General features: G+C 40.4%; 2 protein-coding genes across 2 annotated transcripts in view; one reads left to right on the top strand and one right to left on the bottom strand.

Annotated features, from left to right (window-relative positions):
* CTPS2 (CTP synthase 2) overlaps positions 1–23,875 on the top strand; it is a 73,895-nt gene that overhangs the window by 14,506 nt on the left and 35,514 nt on the right. The window contains exons 9-12 of the mRNA XM_009884674.1: positions 4,208–4,296; positions 5,100–5,194; positions 5,929–5,991; positions 6,613–6,656. Of these exons, the coding sequence (XP_009882976.1) occupies positions 4,208–4,296; positions 5,100–5,194; positions 5,929–5,991; positions 6,613–6,656 (291 nt within the window). The remainder of the gene's footprint in view (positions 1–4,207; positions 4,297–5,099; positions 5,195–5,928; positions 5,992–6,612; positions 6,657–23,875) is intronic.
* On the bottom strand, positions 12,546–14,550 carry S100G (S100 calcium binding protein G). The gene is made up of 2 exons (XM_009884663.1): positions 14,419–14,550; positions 12,546–12,659 (listed from the first exon to the last, which is right to left on the bottom strand). The coding sequence occupies exons 1-2, from the start codon at positions 14,548–14,550 to the stop codon at positions 12,546–12,548; spliced, it is 246 nt and encodes an 81-aa protein (XP_009882965.1).

Raw genomic sequence — 23,875 nt, 5'->3', positions numbered from 1 at the left:
TACTATCAGAATTGGGCTATGAACTTAGTTTCTCCAAGATAGTAGTTCCTTGAATAAAGGACTGTTTAGGGGTCTAATTTGTCTCATTTTAATGAGAATAGGAAGTTGAACTACACAGGGAAAAACTGTTAATCAGCTTTCTCACTGGTGGAACTATCAGTTTCCATTGCTGAGTTTTGTTGCTAGGGATGGCAAGTCTAGGGCAGAGAAACAGTGTGGAAGTGTTTATTATTATCACTTAATGGGTACAGAGGACATTTTAGCAACTTGCTGTATCAAAAGAGTAATAAATGGTCGCAAAATATCAGCAACGACATGCTGCTTTAGAGTGATTCGTGAAATGATATCAGATAAATTGATCAAAGTGGGCCCTTGCAGGCTGTACTGCTCTCAGTAGGTTTTGGTCTCTGCCTGTCTCTGATTGAAGCAAGTTTGTGTGTTTATGCACTTTGGTAACTGCTGAAAATTTCTGAACCCTGTGGCCTTTGTTGATCATTTCCTTTTTCATGATATAAAAAATAGAAGATATTAGAGTGAAAATTTCAGTGCGTCAAAAGCTATGCATGGGTTGCTTAGATAATGCTTTTGCAAGGAAAGCAGGCTGTTTCCACTCAGCTCTAGAAAGTTTCTCACTGTAACTACCCACTTCTTGACAAGGAAAGTCATTAATGTCCAGGATGACTTAACAGGTCACTTAAGGCAGCAGGCTAAAGAGGTAGCCACCCTTCTGTTGTCTCAGTCTGTCTACCCCAGAAAGAAGCGATGGGAGCACCTAGAACAACCAGGGGTGTGTATGTGCTTCTTTAATGAAGCACAGAGTAATGAATACATGGGAGTCCTGTTTACACTGTGTGGTGGGTTGACCCTGGCTGGATGCCAGGTGCCCACTAAGCTGCTCTGTCACTCCCCCTCCTCCTCAGCTGGACAGGGGAGAGACAATATAGCAAAAGGCTCTTGGGTCGAAATAAGGACAGGGAAAGATCACTCACAAATTACTGCCATGGGCAAAACAGACTTGGCTCAGGGAAATTAATTTACTGGCAATCAATTAAGAGCAGGGTAATGAGAAATAAAATCAACGCTTAAAAACACCTTCCCTGCACCCCTCCTTTCTTCCCAGGCACGTGGAATGGGGGTTGCAGTCAGTTCATCACGCATTGTCTCTGCTGCTCCCTTTTCCTCAAAGGGAGAACTCCTCATACTCTTCCCCTGCCCCAGCCTGGGAACCCTGCCATGGGAGACATCTTTCCATAAACTTCTCCAACGTGAGTCCTTCCCATGGGCCGCCGTTCTTCATGACCCGCTCCAGTGTGGGTCCCTTCCACAGGGTGCAGTCCTTCAGGAACAAGCTGCTCCAGTGTGGGTCCCTCACGGGGTCACAAGTCCTGCCAGCGAACCTGCTACAGCATGGGCTCCTCCCTCCATGGGTCCATAGGTCCTGCCAGGAGCTTGATCCAGCATGGGCTCTCCATGGGGGAGCAGCCTCCTGTGGGCGCATCCACCTACTCTGGCGTAGAGCCCTCCATGGGATGCAGGTGGATATCTGCTCCGGACCTGGAGCACCTCCTCCCCCTCTTTCTTCACTGACCTTGGCATCTGCAGAGTTGTTTCTCTCATGTATTCTCACCCCTCTCTCCCGGCTGCTGTTCCGCAGCAAGTTTTTTTCCCCTTCTTAAATATGTTATCACAGAGGTGCTGCCAGCATCACTGATGGACTCAGCCTTGGCCAGCGACAGGTCCATCTTGGAGTCAACTGGCATTGGCTCTATCAAACATGAGGGAAGCTTCTAGCAGCTTCTCACAGAAGCCACCCTGTAGCCTCAACACTACCAAACGTTGCCACGCAAACCCAATACATTCCACCCCTCGCCCCTGTGAATCACATATTTAAAAATTATCATTAAAATCCACATTGATCACACTATCTTCACAATCTTCACTCGCGTCAACAAAAAGAATTCCCCACACCACGATCAAAACGACATCATCACAACACTGAATGGAAGTGGACAATTTACATACACTCCGCCCCTTGTCCCTTCACTGCAATTAGAACAGAAATTCCCCACAATCATTCCGCTCTTTGCTCTCTAGCAATGTTCAGTCAACGTTTTGCCCATTACCTCTCCAAATTACGATCCTTACCTTTAATTCCTAATGCCATGTTGGGTGCCAAAAAGGGCTGTGGTGGGTTGCCCTTGCCTGGATGCCAGGTGCCCACCAAGCAGCTCTATCACTCCCCTCCTCAGCAGGACAGGGTGGGGAGAAAAGAAGATGGAAAAAAACCTCGTGGGTCAAGGTAAAGGCAGTTTAATAAAGTGAAAGCAAAGGCTGTGTGTGGAAGTGAAGGAAAACAAAAGATTTATTCTCTACTTCCCATCAGCAGGCGATGCCCAGCCACTTCCCAGGAAGCACGGCTTCAGTACTCATCGTGGTTGCTCCAAAAGACAAATGTAATAATGAATGCCCTCGCCCCGCCTTTTCTCTTAGCTTTTGTTGCTCAGCAGACATTGTATGATATGGAATATGCCTTTGGTCAGTTTGGGTCGCTGTCCTGGATATGTCCCCTCCCAAGATCTTGCCCACCCCCAGCCTACTGGGTAAGGCCGGGGGAATGTTGGAGAGACGGCCTTGATGCTGTGTGAGCACAGCTCAGCAGTAGCCAAAACACTGATGTGTTACCAACACCTTTCTAGCTACCAGGTGGTTGGGCTAGAGACCTCCCAAGGTCCTTTCCGACCTACCTGATTCTGTCACTCTAAATAGTGTTTTATACTGGCAGCTGCATATTGTGAAATTTTTATGATATGTAGATTAACTTTGCTTTTAGCAAAACAGTGAAAGGCACCAAGTCTGCAAACGCGTGGTTAGCTTTGTGTGCAGCTAGTCGTAAGTTCAGCGGGGCTTTTGCATTTACGAGCATGTGAATTGATTGCTGGAGCTCCAGCACGGTGCTGAGATGTTAATAGACAAGAGCTCCTACTGTACTTACCTGCATGTGATAACCTCCTTTTTAGTGTTTTTGTCCAAGGGCTCTCCATATAATCCTGTGTTCTGAAGTAACTGCTTAATATTGTATGTGGCATCCAGCTCATAACCTAGCATTCACATATCTGAGTGATGAAACGTTGATGCTGTTTGAAGTGATAAATGTGCTGGCTCAATATGTTTGGCAAGGAAACCACAATTAACTTCAACTGTAATTAGTTTCTCTTTCCAACCTCCCAGCATGATAAAGTGTCCTTTTCATTTATCCTGTAGTGTTCTACTAGTATAGAATAACAACATTCACAAGTAGTTATTTTTCTCTTACATTTTTGATGCCTTCTGGAGTGTGGAAAAAGTAGAAAATGTTTGTTAGAAGGCAATCCTATCTGGAAAACTTTCAGCAGTCTTGTCAGTTTCATTTCTCCCCACGCAAATGAGTTGTGGCATTTCAGGAGATCTCGTTTTTATGGGGGATGGACTCTAGAGCAGCATGGTATTAATTGTGTTATTCTGAGAAAAAGACTGACAAAACCAAGAATCAAACTCTGATCTTTTTTTGTCCCCAGTGCAGTACATAGCTGCCTCACTTATTTGCTCTAGTGGTACCTCAGGAGCCATGCTTATTCATGGAAGTAGAGATTCTAATGGTGTATTTCTAGTAGGACACGGATACTAAGTCTGCTTCCCTCTGTACAATGGATGCTTTCACGTCAGTCCCCAGGAATGTCAGTCCCCAGGAGTGCCTTTCTCACAGGCTAGACAATGCAGGTTTATCCAGTCTGTGATAAGATTAGATAAACTGTGGCATGAAGAAGCTAGGAAAGTGAACACCCTGCCCACATCTCATTTGGATGTCAGGATAAGGTCAGCACCACCCCTTGATTGGTGCTCTGATTTTCATAGTAAGAAAACCTGGGTACACAGCTATGGAGCATTCTATCAGGTCAGCTTACCTGAAGGGCAGCAAAATGAGGACTGAAGGCAGACAGAGCTTTGGAGCTACATGCAAAGGGAGGAGTGTGGATTGCTGCAACTAGAGCAAATATTGGGGTTTCAGAGCAAATACTGGGTCTTCAGTGAAGTTGTTATAGGTTTATTGGGAAATTCGCTTGAAACTCCATTAAGTTTGTCATAATGCTATCAAAAAGTTGGTTATATAGTGTATGCTGCTCTTTCTGTGGAAGAAATGACTATTTTATTGCGTATTTTTCTTTATTAGTACATAGATTCAACAGAGCTTGAACGTTCTACAGAAGCGGAGAATTCAGTGAAATATCACCAGGCATGGCACAAACTGTGCAAAGCAGAGTAAGTGGCATTGGGTATTCTGTATGCCAAATGCAGACCGTGATACTCATTTCGTGTTATGAAAACGGCTTCAGTAAATCATTTCTTAGTGCATCCAGACTTCTGTTACTTACATAAAGGGATAGATGTGCATGGTTGGTGATGAGCTTCAGATATAGCAAATTATAGTATCAGCCTGTATCCTCAAACTCAATCTCTTTAGACAAGTTGCAGTTGTTTGGGGTTTTTTTTGTTGTTTTGTTTTTATTTTTTGGTGGGTTTTTTTTTGATAGGTAGACTTTCCTTACAGTGCAGGTCAGTTGTCAAAAACTTTTCTTTGTCAGCATGCATTATAGTGAAAGGTAGTTAGATAAAAGCTTAGTAAATGTTGGTGACACTCTGCAAACGTTTCTGCAAACATCTCTGTTGAGAATCATTGCTGGGATTTCAATTCGTATTTGTAAAGGGATGTTGTTGGTTGTCAAAATGCATTAATTTCTTCACTATTTGTTAGTAGACATTTTTGTGCCAAGATCCTACAGTAGTTAATATGTAGCTAGTTTATTTAAGCAACACGTGTTTAAGCAATCGGAATTTTTCTGTGAAGTATGAGGTTGGTCAGATGAGAATTGGGGTGGGTAGATGAGACAAATATCTTAATTTAGAGTTAAATTCTGAGTCTTCTGAATGGTCATACAAAACATGCTTTTCGTGCATTGTGCTTGCTTTGTTTTAACCTCAAAAGTCTTTCTTCAGTTTGTATGGACTTTCTTTACTGCCTTGATTCTACATGTGGGTTGCTTTGTATATACCTGTCATTACAGTGGCATTCTGGTCCCAGGAGGGTTTGGAATTAGGGGAACAGAAGGCAAACTCCAAGCTATCTCCTGGGCAAGAACAAAGAAAAAACCTTTTCTTGGTAAGATCATTAGAGTCAGAAATTATTGTGTTTTGGAGGTGTATAGCAAGCTAATGGATAGCAAGCTAATTGATTTCATTTTTAAAAAAACCCAAGCAAATAGAACAAGCGCACACTAGGGAAGGATCTTGTCTCAAGGTAGTACATGTGCTGTTGTGAATATTTGCCTTGTAAATAATGTCCAGGGTCATAGTCATGTACTACATCTGCTGTGTAAGGAAGGAAGAAAAAGACTATCCCTAGTCCAAAGGTTTTATTTGCTATATTCACATTTTATGTGGAGAGTCTTTATGATAAAGTCTAAAGATGCCATCTGGCCTATAAGCTAAGTGCGGTTTGTATAAGTGCCTTTGAAGCTTTGGTTCCTACTGCACATTTCTTACAATTTTATAAGTGACTACTGTTATGAGCTGCCAAAGCAAAATTTGAATCTGGATATACACAGGCTTTCAGCTTCTGTTTGTCTTTATTTTTTATTGGTAAAATAGATGGGAGGAAAAAAAATTGAAAGGTCTTAAAGCACATAATTGTGTCAGATGTATTTACAGTGTGCCAAGTGTGAAGAGTGAATTTTGCATTGAGCAGCTATTTTTGTTTCACCTTTTTGGTAAGTCTGTGTACATCCACTGAGTACCAAGATTTCTAAGCAGTCAAGTTTAAGACAGAACAGCAAGTACTTTGCCAGTCCTGTTCTTTGTCCTGTTAAATTCTGGGGGTTTTGTTTTCTCTTCTAGGAGTTTGCCTGGGAATGCAGTTAGCAGTTGTGGAATTTGCAAGAAACTGTTTAAATTGGAAAGGTGAGCTCAGTATGCTAGTGTGAATATGATTCGCTTAGAAGAAATTTTATTCTGTATGTGAAATGTATATCTGTTATTAGAACTATTGTATAGATCCTGTGATCATTAGGTACTTAGATCTTGCAAGATGATAATTTTCAGCTAAGCACCCTGTGCTACCTTTCTGTACAGGGGAGTAGGAACTCTTATTATGCAGATTGCTTGAAACCTGCTTCTTGATCTAAGGAATGTAGGAGAAGTTCACCTCTGTAGTCTCTTTCTGGAGTGGGCAGGTGGTGAGGAGTAAAAAGCGAGAAGTGGTTTCCTCCCTTGCTTTCATTAGTTGGACTAGCCAAACCATAGCCATTGCAGTAGTAATATGAAGAGATTTAGCTCACCAATGAATTTCTACCACTAACAGCTGAGAGGAAAAGGTTTTCGAAAGTAGGAAAGGGAGCGTGTGTGACTGAGGTCATATGCTTCCTGTGGTTGCTTCAAAAGTGGTGCGGTATGTGTTTCAACACGCAAGATTGTAGCTTCAATGCAGACAAGCCCTAAAATGCTGCAGAACTGTTATGATGAGTTTGTAGTGCTTGTAGAACAATGGAAATGTATTGTGTTTGTTTTGAACTCCTGTTTCAGATGCAAACTCTACAGAATTTGACCCAGACACAAAAAACCCTGTTGTAAGTACTGATTTTTTTTCACGCATATGTTTTGTGAACATAAATTGTTTGTTAAAAAAGGGAGTTACCTCTGTGTAAGTTAAGGTCTGTCTATATTTTTACATGGTAAAAGAGGTGAAGGGGTGTCTGCTGTCCCTATTCAGTGTTGTTTAAAAAGGTGTTTTCTTTTAAAAGTCCATTGCCTTCACCTGCTTGCTTCTGTGGTTTGCCTTAGCTTTATTTTTGTAATTTTTCTAATAGTTTGCTTTGCTGTAGACTGATTCTGGGAGTAGGCAATAATTATTAAGTTGGCTTTACTGGAGAATAAAATACAAAGGGAGGCTGGAAAGCTACTATCAAAATAGAAATTTGTATAAAAAGATAAGGATTATATGGAAAGCTGTTGAAAAATTCTTGTCTTTCCTTTATATAAATAGTATAAGTAACCACTACAGCCCTCCTCCCCATGCATCTCACAGCCGTCCTTTTGAGAAAAATTTCAATGTTGTAGATATAACAGGGTTCTCTGTATCATATGCCAATGGCAGAATTTTAGAACAGAGTTCTTCCAGGTATTTCCTGGTTCAGGAGAGTATGGTGTCCCATTCTCTGAATAGTAACTTAAAAAAGATCAGTAAGAGAGGATTTTTAAGAAAATAAAAAAGAACAGAAAACTACGTGTGAGAAATAAAGTGGTATCTTGGTGTAAGATGTAAACATCTGTTTTAACGATAAATTAAGTGTGCTGCTCGTAGTGACCCACTGTTTCTGTATCAATTTCCTTCAAAAGGGTTTTGTTGGGATTTGTAAGTAAAATGCATTTTTTTCCACACCTGCTTAGTCTGAAACATGCAAATAGGAAGTTTGTAAAGTGTTTGACCTCTTTGTCAAGGTTGTTTATATGCCTATCTTTATACGCATATACATCTATTCTGAACTTTCGAAGGTAAATTAGACACTTTCAGAGTTTTGGTGTGAGACTTGTTGCTAAAACTTGGTGGCATTTGGAAATGTCCTCAGGTGAACAAAGGTAAACTTTGCATTTGGCATCAAATTTGTGGGTTTGCCATCGTAAGAGGTCTTTTCCTTCTCCCTTCTTGAATGTACGCGAAGACATACTCTTTCTCTGGAGGGATCAATTTCATGATAGCAATATGTTGTAAAATGAGGAAGATGTTGAAAACTTACTGAATTTTTTTGGGGAAACAAGAGGGGTAGTACAGAAGACTGATTCTGAGGCATCTTTGTTTCTAGGGCTTTTTAGTGCCAGTTTAATTTAACTTCTCCTGACTGCATTTCAGCTAGTCACCTCAGGTACCTTTTCAGGATGCAGTAAGATCATCAGGATGGGGTGTGTCACCCTTTGGAACTGCTGGTTTCCTAGAATCATAGAATCACAGAATGGTTAGAGTTGGAAGGGACCTTGAAGATCATCTAGTTCCAACCCCCCAGCCATGGGCAGGGACACCTCCCAGTAGACCAGGTTACTCAAAGCCCCATCCAGCCTGGCCTTGAACACTTTGAGGGATGGGGCCTCTGCAACTTCTCTGGGCAACCTGTTCCAGTGTCTCACCACCCTCATAGTGAAAAATTTCTTCCTAATACATGATCTAAATCTACCCTTTTACGGTTTGAAGCCATTACCCCTCGTCCTATCACTACATGCCCTCTCCAGCTTTCTTGTAGATGCCCTTTAGATACTGGAAAGCTTGTATAAGGTCTTCCTGGAGTCTTCTCTGGGCTGAACAACCCCAGCTCTCTCAGCCTGTCTTCATAGGAGAGGGGCTCCAGCCCTCTCTCTGATCATCTTCGTGGCCCTCCTATGGACCCGATGCAACAGGTCCATGTCCTTTCATTGGGGGCTCCAGAGCTGGGCACAGTACTCCAGGTGGGGTCTCACCAGAGTAGAGTTGAGGGGCAGAATCACCTCCCTCAGCCATTATTCGAAGGATTGCTCACAGAAGCTGGCTCTGATGCAGAGCTCCACACTTAGCTGAAGTCAGGAACATGGATGCTTGTCTGCTGCAGCCCTATTGGCAGTTTCTTCTATTACAGAAATGGTAGTGTGCATTAGTACAATATATCTAGGACAAAATTTTATTCCACAAGTAATTAACTGAGTGATTTGCAGTTTGCATTCAAGGGCAAGTAAGGTATATATGTTAAAGAGAAAATTATGTGTACATAAAATTAAGAAAATAATGGAGTGAATGTATGTGTCATAGAAGATTAATACAGTGTTTGCAAGTGAAGCAGTATACTTATAGTACGTATAATGAATATTCTTTTGTTCTGAGCTACATTAAGGTTCTGAAATTGGTTATTACCAGTCATATTTTAGCATCTTAATCTGATCTTTGACATCTCAATTCTCGACGAGAAACAGATGTAAATCATTCCAAAGGGGGAAATTTGCACTATCAATAATTATAGCTGCTAAATAATCTGTCTTAGCAGAGTCCATCTTGTGCTAAAAACTGTTTAGGTTTTCTATATAATAACAAATCAATAAAAAGGATAGGAAGAGAAATGGATTGATGAGTCTTGTGAACTACTTGATGTAGATGTTTCATTGTCCAAGAAAGTTAAGTGGAAACACCGTATCAGCACCGATAATACTTTGTGATACCACTGTGTGGTTCAACTGAGTGCTAACTTAGGACCAAAGCAGTGTACTTTTCTTTTCGTTCCTGCTCCTTTGGAAACTGAAGAGGGAGAAGAAAGGCACTGGTGAGGCAGTACTTTCATTTTTTAAGAAAAAGGGAAAAAGGCAGAAATTCAAATATGTAGTTTGGCAGGGGAACGCGAGGGCAATCAAAATATGCATCCCTTCTTAATTTGCTGAGTATTCAGATACCCAGAACTGGGCTCACCAAAGTTGATAGTTTCTTCTCAAGTACCTATAAAATGTCTTGGTCTATTTTGCTTCACTTTTGTCTGCCTTTATGGAAATTTGAACCTTTTTTATTAGAAATAAAAACTGAGATTGTCAAGTAATCATGTAACTCTGAATTAGGATTCCAAAGGAAAAACAGGTTGCTGAAATAATGAGAAATGATATTACTGGCAACTGTCTCAATTAAAATAACACAAGTTATTGTACTACAGAAGAGCATTGTCTGCATTAGTAACAAGTTTTGAGCAGAGTAAAAGTTTTTTATGTGATGAAGCAATTGTGACTTGTTCTGTTTTGAACAATAACGAATGCACAACTGAACGTGCAAATGTGGAGAGTTGCCTGCAGTGCTGAATATCTGTTTCATTTTAGCTGTTCACCTGTTTATACTGACAATCATTACAACAATGTTGCTCAACCTGGGTTCTGCAAAAGCACCCATGAGGAATTTTATATAGGAGGGAAACCCTGTGTAACCCTGTATTGCTTGTTTTGGGTAATGCTGATATCAATTATATTGGCGTGTAAATGACTGCAAGTATTGTCGAGTTAAGATTTCAAATACCTTGGTAAAAATAGTAGTCTCTTAATTCCAAAAATGGAAGTTAGTGACTTAAAAATGTAAAACAGTGAAAATTGTTTTGAAAGTACTGTAGGGGAAAAAAAATCCTAAAGCTGAGTATCTATGTGATGAAAATGAGACCTAGAATTTGAAAATATTAATAAGATGTGATTTATACGCTGTGTTTGAGAGATTTTAAGTTGCTATTAGATATTTTCATTTAGTCTTAAGTTAAAAATGTGTACTCTGAATCAAAAAAAAAAAAAAAAAGACCTCCGATACGGCAGTTTCTGTATTCACCAGGCCATACCATTTACACTGTCAAAATACCACCGTAAGGTTTTGGCTTCAATTCTTCTTTAACACAGGTTTGATTTCAGGAGAGAAAATGAGGGAGTTACATGAGCACTGATCAAAGCCCCTCAAGTTCTTGATCTCATCTTGGTTGAAAATTTCCAGGTCTCATTCCCATTTATCTTCTTAAGTTTTCTGCTTTACTTTCTAGCCTTTTGGATAATAATGATAGGTAAATTGTTATTGTTTTTGTAGGAAGATAACTGTTCAGAAAAGTAATGCATTTGCCTGACAGTAGTGCTTAGTATGAGTTTTCTGTTGCCAATGGTAATTTTAAAATTAACTCTTTAAAGGGAAACTATAGTCTGTGAACTGCTAATGAACTGGATTCACTGGGTGGCAAAAGAGTTATTTGTCTTCCTCTACTATTAAACTTAGATTTATTTTTTTGGATGAGCCTTTTAATAATGTTCTTTGTCAACTTCATTGCAACTGTGTCTAATACTGTTCTAGAAAAAAAAAAAAGACTTTCCAGAAATAATTCTAATGCACTTTTTTTTTTTTTAATTTAAAAAAGCTAATTTTAATTGTGACCGTTGTTCTTCATGACCTATTACATCTTGTGTAGGATCATGAAACTTTAGATATTGCACCAGGTAAAGTAAGTGCGTTCTCTATGAACTCAAGAAATTCTGCAGAAATAGATTTTGCCAGTAGGTGACACTCTTATAACATGTTTGTTTCTTGATGCCCACTTTTCCTATTCAGGATGTCAGTAACCTGACTGAATTAAAAAATTTCTAAGGTTGTCTAAAAGTTGAAAAGGAATGTATTTCCCACTTATGCCAAAGCACCTCTTAAAATTCTATGGGTGTACTTATGGATGTAAAGTAGCTAATGTAGCTTAGTAAGCAAATGTGTGTGGAGTATATTTAGATTTCAAATCAAAGCATATTGTTAATTTAGAATACTTTTTTTCATAAACCAGAAAAAAGTAGTGAATATTATGATTTTCTTTTCTTCCAAGAACCATAACAGATTTTAACAGCTGAAAGGTTTGTGTAAAAGAATGGCCCAGGAGCCTGTTAGAACATTCATATCACGTTTAAATATCATAATTTTTGAGGCTTCTATTCATACATCACTGGTGTAGAGTACTTTATTCCTCATTTCATCGAGGGGAAATTCAGGGACAGAAACCGCTGTAGTATGGGATCTTGAATGCACTTCATAGGCTTTGCAATTAAGTTGAGTCTTAAGTCCTTAGGTAACTCTGAGATCTAACTGTATAATGGATGATGTTGGTGTTAAAATTCAGTCCAAAATTCCAAAGTTCTATAGTAGGATTAGTGTCTAATCCACTGAATTACTTGTTTTTGAAATTTCCATTCTTCTCATTTCTCTTATTTTTCACTAATTTATTCTTGAAGTAAGTAATAATGCCTATGCATTACATGTGTGAAAATACATATGTCACAGGGAATCATGCAATGAAAAGGTTAAAACTGCAACAGATAAATGTAGCGAATGTTTTAATTACAACTGCAATTGCTCAGTTCCTATATATGCTAATGTATTCCCATTTACAAGAGTCAAAACAAAAAAGCACATACTTATGTAAATATAATTTAAAATGAACATGTAACGTTACAGTCATCATACTTAGGATTGCTACATTGTAATTGAAAATAAGAACTTTGTGTTGTAAAAATTTGAACTTTTTACTGCATGGAAGTGTTGTCTTATGTGAATGATGAAACTGAACTGGGAGGAGTATTGGATAGTGTACACTAGGGGACACTCCTCAAATGGAATGATACATCTTTCCTTTTGTGTGTTTTAGAAACCATTTTATTTGAAGTGCTCTAGAGGTCAAAATAATAGCTCGGGTAAAGCAGGGTTTGTTAAGCGACACTTTCTCAAATGTAGCGTGAAACAGAAACAGGTAGTGCTGAACTAATTGTGAGGAGGCTTACCTGGAAACTGTGGCTAGCGGATATTCAGGAAACACAATACAAGACATACTTTGTTCTATGTCAAATCTTTATTCTGTACGTTTTAAAATTGTAACAAATCTGTGGATTTAAGTGTACATATAATGTACGCGAACGCCAGGCTTTTCTCCTTCAAAGTGGTGATATTCATTCTTGCAGATGCCTTACTGTCCTGTACCAGTTATCTTTTTTACAAGCATCACAAACTCATCAAAGCTGACACTTCCATCATTATTTTTGTCCAATGATTTAATTATGTTGTCAAGTGAGAATGAATCCTGTTTTTATAGGAAAAGAATAAAAAAAAATAATATTAAATTAATAGATTGCCACAACTATTTTCCTATGAGGAACATTGCCAAAAAGTGATGCAGTCAATAAATCGGTGTTACTTGAAGATGTTACTGGTAGTGTTGTGTTTACCAGTTTTACTGGTTAAACTAGAAATACTGTGCCTGCTGTCGCCTGCCAAAAATGTTAACAAAGATATGATAACCATTTGAGAAGTATCAAGTATTACTCAGGTTACTTCAGTCTTGGGTAAATTTGGAAAAGGGGGAGATGGAATAGCTGCAGCATATACATAATCACCAATAAAAATTAATATGCATACCACCTACTACTTTATTAGCTGCTAATTTGGGCCCTGCATACACTATCTGAAAATGTGTTGCTACTTTCATGAGGCTTTGGACCAGGACCTGAGAGTCTCTTTCCCTCCCCTTTTCCCTTCTTTACTAGGAATACTGTATTCACTGTTGAAAATTTCTTGCTGATGTATTAAATCTAGTTTAGATTATTAGCTTCTTTTATTTGTCCTGTCTGGTAAGAGTGCATGTAACATCCTGATGCAGTGAGTAGTCTGATAACATACCTGATCAGGCTAGTTAAATAATACAAAACCAGTGTTGATTTATAATTTAAATGTTTAAAATGTTTTCTTTCTTCATACTTTATGTCTATGCATGTTTTGTAATGTCCTGTCCTGCTTTTATGTTGATTTATTATGGTGCCATATAGTTCTGCAAACAGAGTAGATGCTTGAAAATGTCTGATATCCAGACAGAAAACAGCAGTATTACTTTTCCTGAACACTTTCATTTCCACATATCTGAAGAAATGGGTATGGTACTAAATTGTCTACAACTAATATAAAAAAGCACTGTCTTTCTGAATTTGCCGTCACATTTCCTATTAATTTTTGGCAATTAATTTCTGACATGTTTTTTAAGGGAAAAAAAAATTTGTGTTTTATTAGGTTTTTGGTTTTTTAATTAGCCATTTCATGTTAATGAAATGACTAAATTGGATTGCTGTAGTTCTCAAAATACTGGATTTTTGAGGTTGCAACTTCTTTCAGACCTTTAGTAAAAATTACTTTTGTCAGCTATACAAAACACAGTATTTAAGGATTTGTCTAGCAAAAGAATCTAAATTGAGTCCTAATCTAGTTGAGGAGAGGTTTAGCAGAGAATATATATGAAATCAAAACCTAGATTTTTTCCAGCTACAGGAAATGGGTGTTTCTCTCTCTAGCTTGGTGGCATCTCTTTTCTTCACTTGGCACCTTTCTGGAATAGCAAACCTTTTATTTTGTGACGGTGGGGATTTAATCTAGGTAGAAGTTGGCTCATATCTCTTACTTTCAAATTTGTCCTACTAATTTACTTGGTTTACAGATTTTTCTATGCATTTTCTAGATTCATGACTTATTACTTACACTGAAACAAAAAATATTTTGTAAGACTCAGATGCAATATTCTAGGTGTAATTTGGCTTACATAAAAAACCCAAACAAAAGAGCTCCTTAGGTTTTTGCATTTTGTTTCATAGGACTTTGTTATAAAGTCCTGACTCAGATATCTGTTCGGCGCTACTGTTCATTAATGTGAATGAAGTTTTATAAGCCAACCCTTATTTAAGGATTATTTATGGAGTCAATGAAACCATTTGGGGACAATAATCTGCCTTGCAACATCATTGCCTGTATTTCCTTTTCCCTGTCCATTTCATAGGAAACACAGTGAATGTACTTACCTTCAGGTACTGTGCAAACTGATTCTGAAGTAAATTTTTCAGCCCACCAATGGACAGTGCAGTGGTGCTACCCTCCATTAAAGCATACTGGGTAAAATACTTCAGAAGGTTATCATTGAGTAAATGTTCCATGTTTCTCAGATGTTCTCTTGAAGAATAACTGCAAACAAAGCAGAAAATAACAATCCCATGCATCAGAATTTTGAAATATGTCTCAAACACTGTTCACTGGTTTACTAACCATTTGAAATGATTAATCCTTATCCTAGATGAAAAGGCGGGGGGGGGGGTTGTTTGGTTGTTTTTTTTTTCCCTATAAAACTGGTTCAACTCTCCCAAGAAAATAATCTAAGAAAATAAATCTAGAAAATAATCTAAGTTAGGTTCAAAGAATGAAACACCAAATATATTTAGGTTATGCTTACCTCACTCAAACTCCAGAGCTTTCAAATGTATCCAGTAGAAGTGAGAGTCTCAGATTGGGGCAGCATTTATAGTTGCTTGCATGCTCCACCCTAATTATGAAACTAGCATTTGTCATTGAGTCAGTGCACTAGTTTTATTGTGTTTTCAATAGTCAAAAGAATAGGATACTTTAGCAATAGAAATGAGTAATATTTTGTGTTATCTCTGAAATGGGTTATCATCAGCACCCACCACTGTACTTGATGTGGCTTTACTTGGTCTCTATAGACCACCCTGGAGAGGTTTTCTCTCTTAAATTTGTATATTTTACACTTCAAGATGTACCACACCCAAAGAAGCCTGAAAAAGGCTCCTATGGGATTATGTATAGCATTTGTAGTTATAATAGTCTTTTGGAAAATGGTAAATATAAATTTGGTTTTGAAAGATCCAGGTAAATAAATAAAATACAAAGAAGCTACTTGCCCTTCTTGTGAGTTTATAATCACCAATGCCAAAGCCAGTTCTTGTGCTATTTCTTAGCACAGGAGAGTGATGAATTTGCTCTGGGATAAAATTTTGGTTGCTACTATTAAGAATCAAAACACTTCATTATTTGAATGGAAAAAGACTGAAGTATTCTAAATGGGAAAGGTGAATCTAAGGTTCTGAAAAACGGTTTCTTGTTGGGAACACCTTCATGACTGAGTATCGTGTTCTGCAGGTTCTGAAATCATGTTCCGTTGGTGGTCTGTGGGGGATTTTTGAGTGATATTCAGCCTGTGGTTGATGCTTCATGACCCAACACTGCTGGTTTTGCAATTCCTGAGTTGCTGGCTCTGGCTTTTACATGCTGCTTAATCTGCCTGATGTCTGCTGTTGTCATTTTTGGGTGCTTAGCTCCAGGCTCACTTACTAGATCTTTCACCCTGTGCATCACTTATTGAGAATCAATGATCATTGCATCACTTAAAGCTCCAAGCCAAGAGCTTTGTGGGTCTGTAGGAGGTGGGTGGGTTGGGAGGGGTGTTTTTGGAACTGCACATATACGGGTCTAGGGTTCCATGACAGGGAAGTAGGCGGTTTCCTGAGAAAACTAGGCAGGCTTTGCTAGATGGATCTTGTAGACATACACCTTGCATTAGCAGCCTGCTTGCATGTGCTTATTCTAATTCCCAAAGTGTCATAGAGAAGAGTATTAGAAGAGTTCTCCAGAGATCGTATAATTCATTCTTCCCTGTGCTGTAGAGTGGGATCACTGGTATTTATGTTGGATGTCTCCTTAATGCTGTCTTAAGTGCCTTAAATAATGGGGACTGCACAACTTCTTTATCTGGTCCATTTCTTGTGGTTCCTTATCTTACTGTTAGACAGAATTACTATTGTCCACATGCCTTGCTGCACTTATCCCTTTGCTTCTCCTGTCTCCACAGATAGGGAGAAAAGACCTATTGTCTTCCTTCCTAAAATGGCCTTTAACATATCAGAGAAAAACCCCGTCCTCCTTGTTTGGTTCAGAAATCCTTGCTAGTTTAGTCCTTCTTTGGAAGTCCTGCTTCTTGGATGCTTCTTGGATGCTTCATGACTTTCTCCAGTTGGTTCCCATCCTGCTTGAGATGCCATGTCCAAAGCTGTACAGCTTGTTCACCACTCTGGGGGCTGATGATGTTGCAGATTTAAATAGTGCCTGAAGCACTTGGTTGATGTGGAGGACCTGTATGTCATTTTACGGGGAGGTGGCAGGCTACAGGTCTTTAATAGTGGCAGACGTCGTCAAGTTTCTTGACACTTTATGTCAAGCTTGTTGTGAGGAGGAGAAACACACTGCAAATTCAGCGCAAAATCCTGCCATTAGCTTGAGGATCAGAGAACCAGGGTCAGGCATCCCCCAATCTTTGTCCAATCCAATTGAGGGATGAAGCTGGAAACACATTTTTCCCATGTTTGCTTTTTGGCTCAACAGAAAGGCAGGAGCTCCTGCTGTCATGAACCTATACTGCTGCTACCATAGATGGTGGTAGGAGTGCAAGCAAGTCCAGGAGTCCTGCTCTAGAGTGCATTGTATGGGTTAGGGCAAGTCCCATACACCAAACTGAGGCATGAACTCTATGGGTATTCATTACAATAAAACACTCGTAAGTCCTTTTCCTCTTCTTTCTGCAAACAGAATAAACCCCAAACATCTTTCTCCTTCCATCTTGTTTTCCACCTTTGGCAGATGATGAAATTTTATTGGTAGTGCGGGACTAGGGGATCTGCTGCTCCCTGCTAACTCTGCTTGCCTACAGCTCCTGCCTGTGGTAGCCTCACCACACTTACTGCTTTATCCCTTTTGGAAGCACTGTCAGGAAGCTGGTCTGCCTGATGTGTATTGTTGACATTACAGTGTTTGCAGAACTGTTTTTTCAAGTATTCAAATTACTTGTCTTTACTTGTACCAAAGGCCCCTCCCTGTCTTGAAGATGTAGTAGTAAGGTGTTTAGTAGTATGGAAGAAGAATTGTATTTCGAGGGATCACAACTCAAGGAATTCAGCACATTAGCCTTGTTAATTTGTTAAGGGTTCATTAAAGAACACCATCTAATTGCTAAATAGCATAATGAGTTTTACTGAAACATCTTCCCATGGAAGTGAGAGACCAATGCCTGGAAATTTAGGTGACCTGCTCAAGAGTTGCACAGGAGTTGCCTGCCAAATCTGGGGATGAATCCTGTCTCCTCAGGTTAGCTTTATCCACAAGGCACTGTAATCTGAATGAGAGTGACAGAGTTGGGATTTGTAGTTTGGTCTCCCACCTCTCTGTCCTTTTCTCTCTTGTTTAGACTGCAATGCCCTCCTCCAATAATTTGTGTGGCATCTCTGAACTCTGTCTCGGAATCAGCAACAGAACTCCGTTTGACAGTCCCCAGTACGCCGTCTTTGACAGAAGACCCCTTTGTAGGACATAAGTGCTATTCTGAAATAGGTACAGTTTATCCAGCGCAACCCAGCAATGGCAGAATGATATCCAGGGGTAAGGAATTCTGGTCACTGACCAAGAATTTGAAAAAAAAAACTAGGGGAAGAAAATGTATTACTTTTGCTACTATTGGATGATGTATAACTAGCAGATAGCAGCGTTTATCTAGGCTGAAGAACAGCACTGAGCATCAAGCTTTGATGTCTGTGCAAGCTGACTCCCAGAGCAGAAACAGCAGTTCAGATTCGGTTACAGTGTTTTGCTGCTCTTTCTTGGATGTATGAATATATATTGTTCCTGCAGTTTATGACATAATTCAATTGGGTTTGCCCTGGGCTAGAGAAATCATGTTAGTAAACACCGTATCCTTTTGGAAATGACGTTTTTATTGTAGCTTAGATACAAAGCCATTAGCAAAAAAAGAACTAAGTTGGTGTGTTTTAAGTCTGTTTAGGGATGCCTATCACACACATGTCCCTGTGATGATTGTGTGCCATTTTCTTTCAGTGATGGTGTCTGCAGATTCAATGTCCACTCAAAATCGGCTATTGCTGAGTATTGCCCTAGTAAACTGGTTTGCTGGCATATTTGGAGCAAGCAATTCCAATCACTTTGGAGAGTAAGAGAATACAAGCTGCAGGGGTGACTGAAGTTTGGGCACCACTGCTAGTGGTAGGAGTGGTGAAGCTTATGGCATCATGATCACACAGTGTTCATGCATGTTTAATGATGGATTAAGTGGGATGGTAACTCCGGTGCTCTCTCTTTTGCCTTTGTCGCATCCTTCCTGCCACCACTGATGGATGAATGGTATGTGAATCTGTGCTCCTTGTTTACCTTAACGTGCTGGACTACAAATTGGGTTGGTCTGCAAGTGGATTTCTATGCCATTCACTGACGCTGTTGGAAGGCACAAGGCACCTTCAACAGGGGTGGGGCTGTCACCTGAGGGCAGCAACTATCTCGGTCATCCTGTTTAATCCTCTACTGATGGGTTAACGCCCTAACTCTCCAGTATTTTTCCACCTTCTTCGGTGTATTTTATTGTAGCAGCATCACTGTTACTTGTATGTGAGCCCAACTACTTTAAAGCTAGTTGAGGGATCTCTGAGAGGCTTGTGTTACAGCCTGATTGCAGTATAGAAACGTCTGCTGTCAACGTGAAGTTTGCTATAATTGAGAACATATGTTTGTGGATGTTATGCATTTGGAAAGAAAGAGCAGGAGGTGGTTTCATGCTTAGTATTCACTTATTTCTACTTGTATACTGCTTGTGCATCATCTCTAGCTTCCAGACGTCAGTCACTAGATCAAAGCCCTTTGGTAACTTTGATTACTTTCTGGAGTGGAAGTGGAGAACAATGATGAGACAGTTTAAATAAGTTGGGCTGGATTAGGGACTCTGTGGAACATCAGATTTCTTATCTGATTTGCAAAGATCTTGCACAGGTGTCAAGTAAGTTTGATTTCTTATTGAGTAAAATAGCAAAGCAGTATTTGTATAGAACCAATGCTAGTATAAAGAATGTAAATGTGTCTATGCCTGTTGTAAAATACCAGTCCCTATGCTGCATCTGAAGTATATGGGATACGTACAGTAATAGACCATTAGGAATATATTTTTTAAAATAGTTGTACTGTAGATAATTTGCAAATAATAAAAGGGAAACATAACCCCTATTTTCAAAAAGGGAAATAAGGAAGACCCAGGGAACTACAGGCCAGCCAGTCTCACCTCTGTGCCTGGCAAGATCAGGGAGCAGATCCTCCTGGAAACTCTGCTGAGGCACATAGAAAGCAAGGAGGTGATTGGTGACAGCCAGCATGGCTTCGCCAAGGGCAAGTCATGCCTGACAAATTTGGTGGCCTTCTATGAAGGGATTACAGCGGCAGTGGATAAGGGAAGATCAATGGATGTCATCTATCTGGACTTGTGCAAAGCATTTGACACCATCCCACACAATATCTTGGTCTCTAAATTGAAGAGACATGGATTTGACAAATGGACCACTCGGTGGATAAAGAACTGGCTGGCCGGTCGCACTCAAAGAGTTGCGGTCAACGACTCGATGTTCAAGTGGAGAGCAGCGACGAGTGGCGTTCCTCAGGGGACAGTACTGGGACCTGTACTGTTCAACATCTTTGTCACGGACATGGACAGTGGGGTCGAGGGTACCCTCAGCAAGTTTGCTGATGATACCAATCTGTTTGGCGAGGTAGGCACGCTGGAGGGGAGGGATGCCATCCGGAGGGACCTGGACAGGCTGGAGAGGTGGGCCCAAGCCAACCTCATGCTATTCAACAAGGACAAGTGCAAGGTCCTACATCTGGGTGTAGGATCCCAAGCACAAACACAGGCTCGGTGGGGTATGGCTGGAGAGCAGCCCTGAGGAGAAGGACCTGGGTGCGCTGATTGACCAGAAGCTCAGCATGAGCCAGCAAAGTGCAATCGCAGCCCAGAAGGCCAACGGTATCCTGGGCTGCATCAGAAGAAGTGTGGCCAGCAGGTCAAAGGAGGTGATTCTGCCCCTCTACTCCACTCTCCTGAGACCCCACCTGGAGTACTGCATCCAGCTCTGGAGCCCCCAACATAAGAAAGACATGGACCTGCTGGAGCATGTCCAGAGGAGAGCCACGAGGATGATCCGATGGCTGGAGCACCTCTCCTACGAGGAGCAGCTGAGAGAGTTGAGGCTGTTCAGCCTGGAGAAGAGAAGGCTCCGGGGAGATCTTATAGCAGCCTTCCAGTCCCTAAAGGGGGCCTACAGGAGAGCTGGGGAAGGACTTTTTACTAGGGCATGTAGTGACAGGACGAGGGGGAATGGCTTTAAACTGGAAGAGGACAGGTTTAGATTAAACATTAGGAAGAAATTTTTCACTTTAAGGGGTGGTAAGGCGCTGGAAGAGGTTGCCCAGAGAGGTTGTTGAGGCCCCATCCCTGGAGGTGTTCAAGGCCAGGCTGGACGTGGCCTTGGGCAACCTGGTCTAGTCGGAGGCATCCCTGCCTATGTCAGGGGGGTTGGAACTCGATGATCTTCAAGGTCCTTTCCAACCTAAACCATTCTATGATTCTATGATTCTGTGAAAGCTGTGGAGATGCAGATGTCTGCTGCTACCACAATATGTGTTCATTTTGACTATAAGGGCTTTGGCGAGTTCTGCAGAGAATCAGTCCTGCAACTGCAGTCGTCTACAGGCATTCTTGCACCACCTGCAAAAAGGAAAAGGCTTTAAAGTTGGGATACTCATAGTCAGTCTACTACATTGGACCTTTTTCAAGGTGTATGTTAGCAGATGTGGGAACTAACTCTAGTGCAAGTCGGGGAATTGTGTTAGAACTTTTCAGTGTTGCCATTGCCAGGCGTTCTTGCTGTCAGGCTAGGAGGAGACAAAGGACAGGTTGAGAGAGAAGGAACATCCAGTTAATGAATTTTCTGAAAAAGATCAAATAGCAAACTGCACTACAGCCATTGTAGAGAACCTGGCATTGCTTTGAGGTATGGAACTGTTAGGTGGAAGTTGAGGATGGGTTGTAAAATCCTTTGTGTGTCACAGGTGATGCATTCCTTATGTTAAAATTGCCATTGTTTGTAAAACCTCCAGTGGTGACGTGTAAAAGGGTTGTCTCATCTCACAAATTAAACTTGAACTATATGGGTTATCCTGACAAGAGTTTCTTCCAGGCCCTCCCTTGTTATAGTATGACATATACCTAATGAGATGTTGAAGGTGTCTCCTTAAAGAGGACTGGGTGCGGCTGCTGCAGGGATGAATGATTTAATATGATGCGTTGTTTGTAGTCAGCTTTAAATTGGTGATGTGTTATTCATTGTAGCTATATGTGTCAGCTTTTGCTGTCATACGTACACATCTGGCAGACAAACTATTATATCGCTGAAACTCCCTGTGATGTAGATATTTTATGTTACATGAGACAGTTTTGAGGGACAATGTGTCTGAAGAACAGGTTTTATCCTTCCACTTTCTGAACCTTGGTTCATGTAGCAGTGCAATAAGGTCGTTACTGCCACAGCTGAAATTTACAATTAGCGTAATTTCTAAAACCCTAAAGTATTTCATTCCTTACTAAACTTGGATTTGTTTTTTTTGGAATTCTTAATAGTGCTCAAAAATGCATAGATCTCCGTTCCAGCAAGGCATATAAGGATTTACAGAGGAGTGACAAAAGTGTTTCAGGTAGTGCGAAGCAAATATAAGTAAGGTAATGCTGTACAAGGGGCACTAGCAAGTTTGTTATTTTCCTGATGAGATTAAGTCTTCTCTTTGCTGTCTGACCTTGGAGATGCCTGGATTTTCTAGATGTCTCAGCTGTATCTAAGAACCCTTCTTCATTCTGAAAATGAAATCCATCAGGAGAGATAGAATTGGGTTCTGTAGTTTGTTTTCAAAGCATTGTTGTTGCTCTTAATGCAAACCTGATGGACTGTTCAAAAGAGGTCTAGAGGTGCACCTAATAAACCACATGGGCACATAATGTAGGAATTACTTGGCAGCGAGATGCCTGAATCCCAAAGGGTGAAAATACTAGTAAGAAAGTCCTTTGCCCAGCTATCTTCTTGCCTAGAAATAACTATAATCTGTTTCTATGCAAGTCCAGTACTACTGTCTGTCAATGCAATAATCCTACTAGTGAGTCAGAAATGACACATCTGGTTGTCTCGATCCTGGAAGGGCCTAATCCGTTACGTATTCTCACAATTTATTTAATACGATTTAATAGAAAGGGGGCTGATATAATGTGAGTTAGTGACACTTTCTTTCAGAGCAAGCCTACAGCATACGATGGTGTGGTGATGTGATAGGATACTCTTGATTCTTTTTGTGTGCATGTAGGGAAGATGGGGAAACCTGGGTTCTGGCTTCTCTGTCGAAAACAATTTTGCCTTCGACATTAAACAGCAGGAGATGGGAGAACGAGCATTCTGAATTTTTGACCACATGGGCCAGCGTGTGCTCTTGTGTGGATGTCTTTGTACACTAGGTAGGGACAGTGGACCCTCAGCACAGTTACAATGCTCAAGCCCCTGGAAATCGGGTACGGAGCTCTTTTATCAGAATTGTGCTGCAGTGACCCTCTAGGTCACTGTGACCCTGCTGCAGCTATGCTGGCCTCTCTGCTGAAGGAGAAGAGAATTATTGAGACGGTGCCTGTCCTGGTTTGAGGACAGGTGCTTGCACTAGGAAATTACCATCTGCTTTCTTCCAGGAACAGGTAAGTTTGGGGAACACAGCAGCAACCATGAGAGGTGCTCTTAGGGAGAAAGAAATGGAGGTCATTTTACAAGGCTTCTTTGGTCACAGCCTATGAATCCCTCTGTTCAGTTTCTTTACCTTCAGCACTCTGTAAGAACAACTAGATCATCCTTGCTGGCCTTGTCAGACTCAGCAGCATGAAATGCAGAAGAGGAGAAATAAATAGCATAGTGGTCTGAACCTTGCAGCTCTCTCTTCGATTCAGACAAACAGCTGCTTATATGCACTGTTTGAGCTCCAGAAGTTGCTAATGCTCAGTCAGAAGTCTGCAAATGTGCCATGCCATGCCATGCAAAATCAGATAATTAGTAGTATTCTGGGATACGTTTCATCGTCAATGTGAAACATAACAAAAATAATGTTATGAAGTAATGTCTTTACCTTTGGCATATGAATCCCTCATCTGTTTGCACTTTGATCTGTTGATTTGTAGAAGTAATAGATATTTGCTAAATTCTTTTCAAAGGAAGACTGTCACAATGTTCTTTAAGTAAATTACCATGAATAACTTTGTTTCAGTTCTCTCTGATATGAGAATCTGGGACAATGGAAGCAAAAGGCTGCGGGAGAGGCCTCCTCTCTACCCCCTCTTTTGACCAAGTCAAGAGTTAGCCTGGGACATGAGGGAAAACTGAAGATTAAATCAGAGGGAACTAATCAGGCTTACACAAAGGGTAGCCGTTGTCTAACTAACAGCATAGAGCAGTAAGTTGTCTAAATATTTTCTATGTGATCATGGCCTATTGAAAGAATTTAAGCTATTGCTACTTAACAAAAACTGTAGTCAAGAAAGAATAGTGCTTGTGTACCTAGCTTACC

Source organism: Charadrius vociferus, unplaced genomic scaffold (assembly GCF_000708025.1).
Source record: "Charadrius vociferus isolate BGI_N301 unplaced genomic scaffold, ASM70802v2 scaffold200, whole genome shotgun sequence".
In the NCBI taxonomy this organism is placed as follows: Eukaryota; Metazoa; Chordata; class Aves; order Charadriiformes; family Charadriidae; genus Charadrius; species Charadrius vociferus.
The sequence above is the reverse complement of the archived record's forward strand: the minus strand, read 5'-3'. Positions and strand labels throughout refer to the sequence as shown.